Source organism: Cololabis saira, chromosome 13 (assembly GCF_033807715.1).
Source record: "Cololabis saira isolate AMF1-May2022 chromosome 13, fColSai1.1, whole genome shotgun sequence".
Classification (NCBI taxonomy): Eukaryota; Metazoa; Chordata; class Actinopteri; order Beloniformes; family Belonidae; genus Cololabis; species Cololabis saira.
The window spans coordinates 15,270,611-15,284,519 of record NC_084599.1 but is presented as its reverse complement, the minus strand read 5'-3'; the positions used below and the strand labels follow the sequence as shown (position 1 = coordinate 15,284,519).

Below are 13,909 nucleotides of genomic sequence, written 5' to 3'. Positions count from 1 at the left end.
GGTTTTAGCGCCGTTACTTCGGCGACACCAACTACAGTACCCACAATCCCCCTGACTACAGTAACAGAAATTACCGTAATGATCATATATAAGGTTTTTGAGAAAATTAAAGGCTTTTAGGTGCGTCTTAAATGGAAAATACGGTGCTCTGCATTTAGTTGGTACAAAAAATAAACATGACTGCTGTGTCTTTAGTTCACTTACGTGTTTTCTGAAGAGTTCTGCATGAGGTGCCAACGCTGTGGGGTCTGCATGCTTGACAAACTGCATCACCTCTTCGATGGACCAGGAGGCTGGGTTTCTGTTGGACATCTGCAGATTCTCTCGATCAGACACCAGAGATTCCGGACCTGTGGTGGAGCTTGCTGCTGAACACAACCATGCAACATAACGTGTGATTAGATTACATATCATTTGAACTGGTGATACTCTGCTGCAGATTATTCCCCCACCTTCCACTCGTCTCAGAGGGTGTATGGAGCCGAGTTCTGCGGGGTTGGAGGAGAGGCAGCGCACCGGCGTGCTGTTGCTGTGGTGGTACATGCTGCTGGCCTGGGAGTGGTACTCGGAGGAACTCCGCGCTGTTTGGGGTCGAGGGGTCATGGAGTTGGAAGCAGAATCCATGTAGCGATGCTCCTTTATTAAACTGTTCTCTTCGTGGGGCAGTGTCTCTGCTTCAGAGAGAAAAATATAGGAATGTTAACATTACATGATTTTAAAATATGTTTGCACACTTTTTTAAGAACAAAAATGTCTGTAGTATCCTCATCTGCTATTTTTCATGTGGTATAAAAAAGAAACATTGAAAGAAAAAAAACCCTCATAACCCCTCCCATGACAAGGTCCCGTCTTACAAGTGGATCTATCAAATGCTACAGAGCTGATGAAGAACCGGATGAACAAAGCTATCCTTCATTATTAGGTCCAAGCCTCTGAGTTCAAGCTCTTATAAAAGCCAGTGGAACTACTTTTTGGGATTTTTTGAGGTTAATGATTCTGTAACAAGAGTGGTGATTCCAATGTTTTTGCAGGTATTGTAAATGTTGATCAATTAGACACTACCGCAAGGATGTGTGAGGTGGTAGATGTTGTTTTTTTTTATGTTTTACAATGTCACCACTGTAAAATAACAAAAATAACAAACAACTGTTTCTTATATTTATTTCTTTGTTTTTCAAATGCCTGAAAAATGTTTTTCACCCTTTGGAGACAGTCAATGCTGTCAAGAAAGATTCTGCATTTCAGCGTGAAGGGCATCAGCATCATAAAAGCATCTGCACAGTCCGTTGTACCTTCTGAAGGGTGGGCCTCAGCACGCAAGTGCTTGGGAGACAGGGGGGCTGCATATGGTGGACAAACTCCAGACAGGCTGCGTTTGCTGCCCCGGGCCAGAGAGGGAGAATCCAGCGCCTCTTCTTTCACTAGAACACGGAAATGAAGGAATATTCTTTCTAGTTAATAACTTTTACATGTGCACACCAACTCTAAGACAACACAAAGATAACTAACATGCACAGTCACTTACTTCTTCACTTCCAACACAGATTACCGATATACGATAGATTAGTACAGAAATAAAGTCCTAGAACTGTTAACAATTGTTTTCCAATGATCATTTTGTACCAGAAAATGAATAAATTCATGTGTTACTTTTTAGATTCTCAGTTTCTATGATCAACCAGATGCTTTCTCCCCAGACAAAGTACTTAATGAAATGAAGTGATTTACCCGACTTGTTCCTGTCATACGTGTAGTGGCTGAAGGGCTGGCTGCTGAACAGGTTGTCACATTGTAGATGACGACACATGGTCTCCAAGAAGCGCAGAACAAAGGATGCGCTGGAGGCCGATGGCAGTCTGATGACACGAACGCCACCGTCCGTTCTCACTGGGTTGACAGACAGCACATTTTACCACTCCATGAATCTTTTAAAGCCACATACATGTGGCCGTTTACTAAATGTATTCCAACGACACAGCAACTCATATCAACTGGCATTGTGTATTTGTACCTTTTACAACCTCTCCTCCTCCTGAGTCAGTCTGTAAAGCACTGAGCAGCACTTTAGGCTGGTATGCACAGTCTATACATGACTGAACCACTTGCTGAAGCACAGTGTTCACTGGCCCCGGGCCAAAGTGGTCTGGCAAACGCTGCATCTGCTTCCTGTCCAAGTGGGGACCACAGTTTCCATGCTTATTGACGTACACACACACTGAAAAAAACACACACAAACACAAGAGACACATTGAACAGATTATACATCTGAATGAAGTCTTGAATTCAGAGCAAAGCGACATGTAACAGCTAAGTGGGCAGCAAATGAGAGTTAATAGTTACCTGTCGACACCACCGAGTTGTGACTGGAAGGGTTTTCCTGTGGAACCTGGATGCTGGGCAGCTGTGTCGGGCTTTGAAGATTCCTGGACTTTCTCTAAAGACAAAAGAAAAGAAAGAAAAAAGAGCTCATTTGCAGCCATACTTTAGCAGTACAAAAGTGGAAGTAAAACAAATCCAGGTGATGTGCACAGATATGATCCGGTCTGTTTATGTTTAAGAAAAGTTCACCTTGCTTCCAGGCTTGGGCCCCCTCTTCTTGTAGACCCGGGGTACAAACTCTACTGTGTTACTGGGGAGTGGGAGTGGGAGTGGGAGTGGGACATCTCCGTTCTGGGCAGCTGCTGCCACCGCTTTGAGCAGGGCGATGGTCTCACTCTTTGGTCTGCGGCCTCTTATGCCCTTCCTGACGGGCAGAGCCGGCAGAGGGTTGGGGAGTCTGTAGGTGGACTGTATGGAGCGTCTGCCGGGTTTAGAGGGCGATGATGGGAGAAGGTTCTTTGGAAGAGTTACTGTAACAACAGCATGAACGGAGGAAAAATGAAATTATCAAACAGGGAAAAAATAATATACCGACGGCCCTGGATGCATTAAAAAATGAAAATATAGTACATATCCAGTGGTTACTGTGAAAAAATATACTATTCAAATGAGTTGGCATGTAACAAAGTTAAAACTACATGCTAAACTGTACAGATTTAACAACAACAAGCCATGGGTTACATGTCCCATCAGTGTGGAGACTAAACTCTGGACAGAGCTCTGTGGTTAATAGAAATGACATGGAAAGTGCCCCAGGTCCTGTTTCAGTCATTGTTGTCTTCATGTCTTTCCTCGTGTGTTTATTTGATATTCTGTACAGCCTTAAATTTCTATAATTCTAAGAATTAGCTATTTTTTTTAAATGTTATGTTGTTAGTTTCTCACTTAATGGTTGATCAAATCAGGTACTCCGAATGTAAACAGAAAAAAAAGTGTGTAGATGGCAATTTGGACTGAGGAACGACATGAAGACCAAACCCAATCACAAAGTCTCAGTGTCTTATTTCAATAAATAAATAAAAATAAACCAGAGATAAGTATCTAATTTTTTTATGCAGCAAATCTCTGCCAAAATCAGTAATATCTCAACATTTTGAAAGATAAAATTCATCAAACAAGTAGATATATTTTCTGCTTCTTTGTACACACAAGATTTCCCAACATAAGCGATACACAGAGAGAAATATAATAATAAAATAAATCCTGTTCAAGTGCCAGAGCAGGCAGACTGATTAACATTAGATGGCAGATGAGTAGAGAAGAAAAGGGTCAGGTACAGTTCATCCATGAGCAGGTTATTTTAATACGCCTAAACCAAAACCCAAGCAGGGCCATAACTCTTTCATGCATTTAGTTGTGAATAATCTTTCTTCTCTTTCCAGGGTCTTAGAAACAGACAAGATGGAGAAGAGACTGGAAGGAGCCACTTTAATGTAAACAGGAAATGTGTGAAGAGTAAAGTAGAGACCACTGGAGTTTCCAAGCCTTTTTGTGAGGTTTTTCTTTTTTTAAATACAATTAATCAATGTTTTGGCCCAGACTTTGCTGCCTTTTTTGGTGTGGATGCACGTGCTTTAACGTAGCTTTCTGATGCAAAACTAAATGCTCTTTTCATACCTCTGGTACACATTTCTAATTCTGTCTGTTTCAAAATTGATTGATCCAAACGCAAACACATGACAATGACTCCAAACTGTTTCTGCAGGATCACGTGGAAGGAGGAGCGTTTCTCCTGAAACCGTTAGCTCAGTGTTTATATCAACACATGCAGCACTTTCAATTCCCGAGACAGCTTGTTGTACAGATCTGAGCGGCCAATAAAGATTTAGGTTTACTCCAACGTCCTCTCTCATAACTGCTTTTACAACATACACAAATATGTTTGTATTTCATATGAACAATTAACTGTGTGCTGATAAATTATTAAATGACAATAACTTTTCAATTTTCTCAATTTTTGACAATGGAAATTAAAGAGTGGTCTTTTGTGGGGGGGGTTTAAAAAAAGGCTGTATTTATAAAGACCGTGCTGGTATTAATTTGGCTTCAGCAGTGGTGTAGTTACAGAGTGACACAAATGACAAGTGCAATCACCAACAACATAGTGTACATGTACCACGGCTACATGCGTGGTTGCAGGGTACAACCGTACATCACACATATTCATTTATTGAGGTTGTATATGTTTTGCATGTTGGAAAAAGGTGGACTTAAGAGGACTTTATATTTTCTTTTCTTTCATTTTTTTTACCATGCATTCATCATGTTGCTTTCACAGATGTTTTCAAACATAACTTGATTAACATTGGCCTGTCTGTGCAGTCTGCACAATTCCTCAGGACTTTTGTTATTATTTCGCTAGGAATTCTGAAGTGCTAAAGATGACAAAGCTGGCCACCTGACAACACACAGATAATGCAGGAATGATACTGATAGAAAAAAATGCAAGTAATATTGTTTTAAAGCTGAGGCAAGTGCTTGTAATTGCTAACACATAGTCAACTGCTATTTGATTACTGTACAGAGATCAAACTATGAAATCATTACAAGTTCACTTAAACAAAAACAAAAGCCAGATGGATTTAAATGAGCTCCCTGTTAAGTAGCTGTTTATGGAAATCTACATATCCCTGAGCTAACAAGACACGAACCCCAACGTTCCACCGGGTTCAACTGTGCTGCCACTGATAGTAGGAAAACATGTTGTTTTTTTCCTTTCATTAGACTCTTATGTTACTTATTGCCAGATCTGAGTCGTCCTAACCTTATCAAAATGGCCAAAAGAAGAACAAAAACAACTCCAAATGTCCGATTTGCTAGTTAGCAGTCAAAGCTGGTTTAGCTGAAAAACTGACCATTTTCAGTCACTAGTTGAGCAGTAAATCCGTCTTTACTTATGGTACATAGTCCACATCTGTCAAGTCTCTCGTTTTGGCCAGGGAACTACCGTATTTCACAGCTCTTTCCTGCCGTCCTCCTGTATTAGTATTTTCACGTTAATTTCCCCTTTTATAATATAATAATTTTTTTAAAGTATTCCTGTTCCTCTCCAAACTGAATTGTCCCTGGCCTCGTGAGAAACTGCTCCTTTGCTGTAGCCTGGTTCTCGCGAGGTTAGTGGCGACAACGGGAACAAACTCGGAACAACAAATAGGAGAGATGGATGGATGTAACGAGAGAGAGAAGGCATTTCTCCCAAAAAAGCGAAGACTTTGTGTAAATATCGTGTAAATATCTTCGTGTAAAGAGGAGCAGGATGGGGCTCAGTTATGCGTTCTGTAAGATGTGTGACTGCGATGTTAGTGTCTCTCACAGGGGAATAAAAGATGTCCATCAGCGGCACAAGCTGGAGGCAGAGAAACATGTGTCTGTGTCGTCAGTTATTAATACCAGAAAGCCACATGAGGGAAAATGACAAATAAAAAGAAAATCTAAATGTTTCACTTGAAGACAATCTTCAAAACTGAAAGTATTATTGTAAAATAAATACGTGTGCTTTAATTCCCCTTTGTATTTTCATTTAAGCTCCATTATAGGACTTACATACATACATAGGTATTTCCACACCATTTCAGTGTCAACCAAGGTCGGCCTATCAGATTCTGAGCACCTAGTGGTAGTTTGTAAGTGGTTGGCAGGTAGTTATTTTAGATTTCTTCTAAACCTGTCTTAAAATGTAATTCCGGACCTCGGTTGGGCTGGTGGAACAGCATTGGAAAATTTCCCTTATTTTTAATTCCAAAACTTGACAGGTATGTACATAGTCGATAAATGGGCTCAGGTTCACCACATAAGCTTGTTACCTTGCTACATCAATCAGAAGTGAAACCCTTTGTACAAGTTCTACAGAAAACAACTAGAAAATAACGTATTTCTATCTGATCAATACATTACCAAATTCAGAAACAAACAAAACAATGTCCCGTTTCAGCTCCAACATTTCCCCAATTTAATTGTATTTGGCATCCGTTAGAAACCTTCCTGCAGATTTAGTGAGGAAAATGTCGACTAAATCATAAACCCAGTTAAAGAACAAAACATAGACCTCTATACAGTCTTAGATATCCATTTTAAACACTTAACATTCTCTTTAAATCTAAAATACATTTGACCAACCATGGATGAAGAGGCAGGATTAATTGCTTTGGACGGCATGTCCATCACCTGTTAAGGCCATGCATATTTACAACACAACAAGAGGAGAAGATCAATGCTAATTGTGTTCATATCCATCTAGCTGTAGGAGACAGCAGGAGAGTTTCACTGCAACAACAGCGTGAATTGTGTGTGCTTCAGTGAAGGACATGCAAATATCTGCTGCCACCTTGAGTCCAGCACTTACCACTGTTGCCTGGTGGCTGCAGACTGTGCTTGGTGAGGGAACACCAGCCCACCGGGAAGATGTCCCTGGAGTCGAACTTGCACCAGTAATCAAAGGCACCCCGCCAACCGTCGAACATAATGAACACCTCATCTCCTCTCACTTCTCCGATGGTGGCAGGGCAGATGAGGTACGGATTCTTCTTATCCACGGCCTCAAGCTTCATACCTGGCTTCAAATTAATTTGGGGTGGCCTTGGAGGTTCCTGGAAATAAATGTATATGTTTCTAATTGAAAACACTATTAAATAACAAACGCCATGGCACAATTGTTTACAATAACATTTTTCAAAGTCTTTGAAAAGTTTTACAAACCTTTTTAAAGGCTGTTACTGGTGCCATCTCTGCTCCATTCAAGGTTCTCAGCAGAAACATGGGCCAAGAGGAGGCGTTCATTCGAAATCCTGAAGGAGATCATTTGAACTTAAAACTTGCACTATTTCAGTAACAGAGACACTGTTGGCTAACAAACCATGAAATTATCTGATGAAAACATCACATATTGCTCAAGAGAAAACAATTGTTGTTGTTTTTTTTTTTATTAACCTATTCTATTAGTGGCTGTGGAATTTTCACGGAATTCTGCTTATCGTTATAGCTATTCCTATCCTTTATATGTTATAATAAATAACCTATAATAATATAATAAATACAAATAAATAAAAGGTTGTATTTTAATAAGCTTGTACTGTTCAGGTCAGTCATAATCTGTAAAAGTCCTGTTTTTATTTATAGTCAAATAGTTTATAGCAATACTGTGCATGATCACAACACTAGAGGTTCCAGGAATGGACATCTTGTACTACCAGGTCCAAAGACAAATGCTTTAAAGAGAACTTTCATATATCGATCATTGGCTCTTTGGAATAACCTGCCCCAAAACCTCTGCAATACCCTTTTCAGTAAACTTACTTTTAAAAAGAAGTTAAAATTGTATTTGTCACTGTAAGGTGTTTTTTTTTTTTTTGTATTTTGTTTTTGTTTTTTTTGTTTACCATGCTTTTTTAACAACTCCCATCATGTAACTTGTTTTTAAATTGTAAGGTTTTTTAGTACTGAATACTGATATTAATTAATGTTGTATTTGTAAATCTATTTTGTATGTCTTTTATGTGGACCCCAGGAAGACTAGCTGGTCGCTACGGCGCCAGCTAATGGGGATCCCTAATAAAATCAAAATCAAAATCAAATATGTTACTAAACCTTTATTGCTGCAGTATATATACAAAGACAGACATATTTAGATTGGTGGGCATTAAATTAGTTCACAAAATCTCCACTTGACCCATTCACTCTAGCCCCTTTTACATTGGCAAATACCCCGCGTTTACCTTGACTGTGTCGAGCTGCCCCCCGAATAACTCCCCTCCAAGGGTGGGGTTAACCGTGGGTCAGGTCTCACGTAAACAGAACTAACACGGGGTGGCGGGTCGTGGGAGGGGTTTATTGATCTCATAACCTGAGTAGAGCCCACCAGGGGCTTTTTTTTTTTTTTTTTTTTAAATATATTGATTATTATTGTTTTATGAAATAAAAGTAAACAACTGATGAGAGTAAAAACAGCAGCAGGAAGTCAGAGGTTGGACCTATATTTGTAGGATAAGTGACTGAGGAGACGAGGAGATCCACGAGCTGCTCAGCCTCGGCACTGAGGACGCCATAACGTATGTTCCAAACCACAAAGGATGGTCCATTATTTGACCAAGTGGACACAAAAATGACAAACCGGGACTTTGCAAGAAACAAAACTCAGCCAAAAAAAAATGCTTTCTCCATCCCAATTACACCTGTCTGATGCTGAATATTACCCTGCTGATGTGGGGATAAAACGTAATTCTACACACTCACACAGGTTACGTTATGTTTTGCGGTTAAGGCCTCCCGACTCTCCTTCCATCAGGACATTGGAGTTTTAAGAACAATATCAGAGTAAATTGTCAGACGATCAGTGCTACTTTGACCAGTTTCTAACTCTATCATGAGACTAGGACATGAATGAGCCTTCAGCCTTTGTCTTGCCTTTTACAGGACAAAGATTTAATTTAAATTTATCTCAGACCTTTTAGGCTCTCATTTTTACATAGATAATCTTTGTGTTAGAAATGCATTTCTTTCAATTTTTTAAGGATTATCATTATATGTTGAAAAGTGTGAAATGAAAAGAAGGAAACTTTTTTTAATGCACATTGAGTGATTCGTCATATGACTTATGGGACTGTAAAAGGTTATGGAAGGCTATGAAAATGTGAAATGTTTTTGTAGCCAGCGCTGCTGCTGTTGTGATATAAGATATAATTCAATATATCAAGTAATTTTATCAGCGGGGGGACGGATCGATATTTCTATTGAACCATTACAACAGATGATTTAGATAAACAAGAGAGTGGAACTGGAGAAAATGTTATTTTCAGCTCTGAGTCCTGTCAACTGTATTGACAATAACTGATTGGTATGTAAGAGATGTAGCCGTGTTAACTCCTGTTAGATAAAGTTATGGAATGTGGGAGTAACAACTAGGGGGTGAAAGCTGACATTTTCACGTACATAAATGCACCATTACATTATCATTTCCTTGTGGGACATTCTTACCCAGGGGTGGTTGTAGCATATCTCCATTCTTTTCACAGGTTCCAATAGGTTGGATATCAGAGGAATCGACCAGCCGCCAGAAGTCATTGCTGTTGTCGCTGCCATCCAGGCGGAGTCGCAGGCGAACCCCAGTTAAACCCATTACTGTGGCTATACAGACTGACGTGGAATTACGTGGGTCATGAGCTTCAAGCTTCATTCCCACCTTGAAGTCATTGGAGGGTGGGACTCTAGACTGCAAATATGAGAAAAATACAAGTTTAAAATACAAATTTAGGCTCGTTCTAACAGATAGCATGTTTCTACAACTTATCTCTCAATGCAATAGTTAATAGTGGGCAATATAGAGGTAAAAAGTATGAGACAAATTCAGTTGGTATTCCTACCAGAAAACACTACCACTGTAGCCGTAGTAACGTCAGTGTAGATGCTCAATGCATGTATGATATAATAACTGTACAAGGACTTTCGTTGCCATCCTAATGATAAATGTATTACTGTGGTAATGAAATTCCCGCGCTGCCAATCAAGGGTGAATGAGCATTGTTAAGAGACCTGATGTGTTTAATTGTGCATTTATTTTGTAAAACCACACAAGAAGCAACACATTAATCAAGATCAGATATTTAAGTTGTAAGCTGAGGCAGTTGAGATATAAGCATCATTATAGAGTTGACATAGTTCACTTTTGTAAAACACTGAATCTAAAAAATAAACAAATAAATTCAGCAACAAACTTTAAGAACTGTTTGAATTAACTTTATCTGGAGACAATAGATCATTCATTTACTCTTCTTTGCACCAAGCTACCTTGAAACAGTGATGCTGTCACCGACTTTTGTACTTTCAAAGTTCATAAATATGTCTGCTTAGTTAAAGCGGAAAGCCAACAAACAACAAAGTCAGTAGCTACAAACATTTAAACTGAACCGAGTAATAAGAATCAGCATGGGGATTTGCAATTTACACTCAATGTGCCTAATTAATGAAATCTTCATAAACCTTAGTAGATTTGCACATAAATCACCACCTTAATGGCCATGACAGGGCCTGGAAAGAGATGACTATATAACTATATAACACTATAAAAACACACAAACTTGGAAAAGCCAGATAATAACAACCAATATTAATGTACACTTCTTATTTATACAAGCACCATGCATGGTCAGAGCCATTAGTAGATTTTGTGAAAACCTGTAACTACTAACATTTTCATGAGAGGAGAAATGTTGCTCAGTAAACGGTTACAAAAGCCTTCTGCTCATGATTCATTAATGAACTCTGACATCAATACACTCATAAAAGCACAAGAAGTTAATGCAAAGCTTTGTACTTTGTTGTCAACAACAAAGTACAAAACCTTTCTGTCTCAGGGAAGCCAATGAAGATAGATACCATTTTGATCATGATTATAATTCAACAAATGCTTACCTGACGAAAACAGCTTGGTGGAGCTGGTGTAGATGACGTTTCTTTCAGATATTCTTCCCAGCTGAAAGAGTCTAAATTAAAACCAAGGCATGGTTACATGCTTGTTATTGAATATTTAGAATAAAAAAATATCATATCATAATCATAAACTGAGTCATATAATTAAATAGTTCAATCTCACCTTTTCTCAGACTGTTAAAGATACATTATAACATTAAGCCACCTTCCCACAATAAACCACTTTCAAGGGCAAGATCACTAGTAGTATCAAAGCTTAAGATATAAAGAGAAAATCTGTTCACAAAGTTTTAGCATTTCAGAAGAATACACACAATTAAAATAATCTTCCTAGAGACGCACATCTAAAAGTGGAATAGAGGATGAGAATAGAAGCTAATGTCATGTATCCACTGAAGAAAAAAAAGTCACTTGAATGAGGTGTGATTTGGTTGAATTTGTTTTTATGGGTTTTTCTTGCCATAACACGATTGTGTCATATGGACAGGTTGTATAGATACATTTAAGTGGTATCAAGCATTTTCAAAACACTACTTATACTTCAAATTCAATTCAATTCGACATACATTAACAATCCCCAATGTGGAATTAATTAATATCTTGAATAATGCTTTGTTTCTTATGATAGAACTCCATTCCTTTCATTTTTCCTTCTCCTTTTGTTCCCAGAAAGATGCTCCACATCACAAAAACAAAACAAAACACAAGCCTGTCTCTGCTGTTTTCCATCCCTGTCTCCCTATCGAAGTTACCATGGCAGAGGAAAGCATTTCCTTTCAATATGCCGATGCTATCGCAAAATTTGGCAAAGTTGAAAACATCATGACGCTCCACATTCTCTGTATTCTGCACCTACATTCTGATCTTACAAACACCTTACATGACCTGAGTTTACGTAAAAGATCTACTTGAGCAAGAGTCAAAGATCCATGTAAAACCCATCATTAAATATCAAACAAAAAAATTCACCTTTATTTGCTGCGCCGGGGGTACCTGGTGGTGGTGCTGCCTTTCCATGTTTATCTTTTTTCCCTTCTTTTTGATCTAAAAATAATAAATAGCAAAGAAAAATTACTAATTAAGAAAATAAACACTAGTAAAATGTAAACAGTGAGGCAACAGGTAAGACTTTAGATTCAGGGCATTTACAATGCATTTGCATGTCCTTCTGCCAAAACAGCTATATCTTGTTATTTCAAACATGGAAAACTGTCTGAAGATGGGAAACTTCTGTCTTCTGTTTAACATTTACATTAGTCTGAACTCAGAGATCTAATTTACGAAAATTGTTTAAATACATTTTGACATAAATTGTATGAGAGCAATAACATTTTAATGATGTTTCTCATTCAGACTGTATAACCATACTTTATTACAGCACCTGTCTGTAATAATGATAAATTGACTGTATATACCACTTATCTATACTCAGACAATTCAAAGCTCTTTACATGCATATCTTAGAGAATTAAGTTTTCCGCTTTCATGGCCACAATCATACACCAATGAGGGAAATGTAGGGTTCAATGTCTTGCCAAAGGACACAACATATGAATGACACGATCAGGAAATGAACCACTGTGTTTCAGGCTTACGAATCCTGCCCCAAATTCTGGGCCACAGCCATAAAAAACACTGACAAAATACATCAGAGAAACAGTCCTCTTATAAACATATAAGAGGATTGATGTAATTGGAGCATTGAATATGTTTGCCTGTAAAACCTCAAGCCATGAACACTTGAGGGTTTTAATCAATGGTCACAAAAGGCAGATTCCTTACCTTTCAGTGGAGTTTTTCCCATGGTGACAGACAACCAATGGAGACACTCGAGATGAAAGCCAGGGTGCAGGATTTTAACCCAGTTTGATGATCTTTTTTTTTTCTATCTGTCCTGAAAATACTAGAGGAAAAAATAATTAACAATTAAAGCAAAGTAGACAAATAAAAATAATGAGACATTTAAAGGGATCATTTTCTGAGAACAACAGAAATTTGTTTTCAAATAAGATTGACTAGTAAAACAAATAGGGCAAATAATGCTGTATTATGTCTCAATAGGCTAAAAAGTTAAAGGAAAAGCATATATGACAGTGATGCCTATTCATTTGTAATAAATAGGCATCACTTTACTCAATTTAGAAACAAAAAGAGAAACACCACTTAAAATAACTTTTTACAAAAAGATATAAAAAGGGCTTGCTAGAGACCCTGGCTCATTTGTTAGCGGGGTTTCCTAGTAATCGACTCCCACTGAGACAGGAAGCTGTAAAAGGGTTTTTCATGCAGTCCCACCCCTGTCTCATGCACCGGGACAGCACCAGCTGGTATTAACGCTGTACATTCCCTCATCACCTCCTTATTCCTGTTAACTCACAACGTCACCTCAGCATGAAAACTAATGCAGTGAATCATCCGAGATGCCAAATAAGGACCTTTACTTTTGTGTTCACAAACATGAATAAAAAGGGTTGAATCCGGATCCCAGAGGAAAATCAGACATTGTTATAAGACTTTATTACTCTGAGGCCAAACATCTCAAAACAATAACTCCTGTAGATATCTTAATGGTACCGTTATTACAAAGTGTTATAACTTAATTTTTTATTTTTTTGTCTTATTTTGCGCACTTTCTATTCTTATTTTATTTTATTCTTCATTTTCTTAAACTCTCCAACTCTAATGTTTATTTCCAGCTGGTTCCATCCCCTCACCCATCATTAGTGATAACTTAGAGCCAGCTAACGCTGCTAAACACCGAGACACATTCAACTACAGCCACTGTGCCACTAAAAGTGTTTTTTTAATCCTGCTTGGCTCTCCAAAGCTGTTTCTGCCATTTCAGTTATTCCGGGCCCAATGTTGACAAGTGGAGCTGCTTGGCTCGCTAGCTGGCTAACCTTAGCGTTCACCTTTGAGTTGCTTTTCCTCTCTATTAAAAAACACAATTACACATTACACGGCTCCGCCAGGTCCAAATCACAATTATCCTCAACTGTGTGTATTTCATTTTAAAGAAGAGACTCACAAGTGCCGTCTTTTTCCGACTGAAGATCCACTTTTTTCTATTCGCCAGCTTCCATTTTTTCACGAATGTAGTGTATGCTTA

The 13,909-nt window shown here is 38.4% G+C and overlaps 1 protein-coding gene across 3 annotated transcripts in view; it reads right to left on the bottom strand.

Moving 5' to 3' along the window:
- Positions 1-13,909, bottom strand: part of LOC133458237 (sex comb on midleg-like protein 2) — a 16,957-nt gene extending 3,048 nt beyond the window's left edge. Inside the window, exons 1-14 of one of the 3 annotated variants that reach the window (XM_061737914.1) lie at positions 13,829-13,909; positions 12,583-12,703; positions 11,770-11,844; positions 10,783-10,853; positions 9,349-9,583; positions 7,075-7,163; positions 6,722-6,965; positions 2,569-2,849; positions 2,341-2,434; positions 2,012-2,215; positions 1,729-1,887; positions 1,293-1,421; positions 453-674; positions 205-368 (exon numbers count right to left, since the gene is read on the bottom strand). In XM_061737914.1, coding sequence (XP_061593898.1) covers positions 205-368; positions 453-674; positions 1,293-1,421; positions 1,729-1,887; positions 2,012-2,215; positions 2,341-2,434; positions 2,569-2,849; positions 6,722-6,965; positions 7,075-7,163; positions 9,349-9,583; positions 10,783-10,853; positions 11,770-11,844; positions 12,583-12,604 — 1,989 coding nt within the window. In that variant the 5' untranslated portion in view covers positions 12,605-12,703; positions 13,829-13,909. The remainder of the gene's footprint in view (positions 1-204; positions 369-452; positions 675-1,292; positions 1,422-1,728; positions 1,888-2,011; positions 2,216-2,340; positions 2,435-2,568; positions 2,850-6,721; positions 6,966-7,074; positions 7,164-9,348; positions 9,584-10,782; positions 10,854-11,769; positions 11,845-12,582; positions 12,704-13,828) is intronic. The other 2 variants (XM_061737916.1, XM_061737915.1) reach the window with 2 other exon arrangements.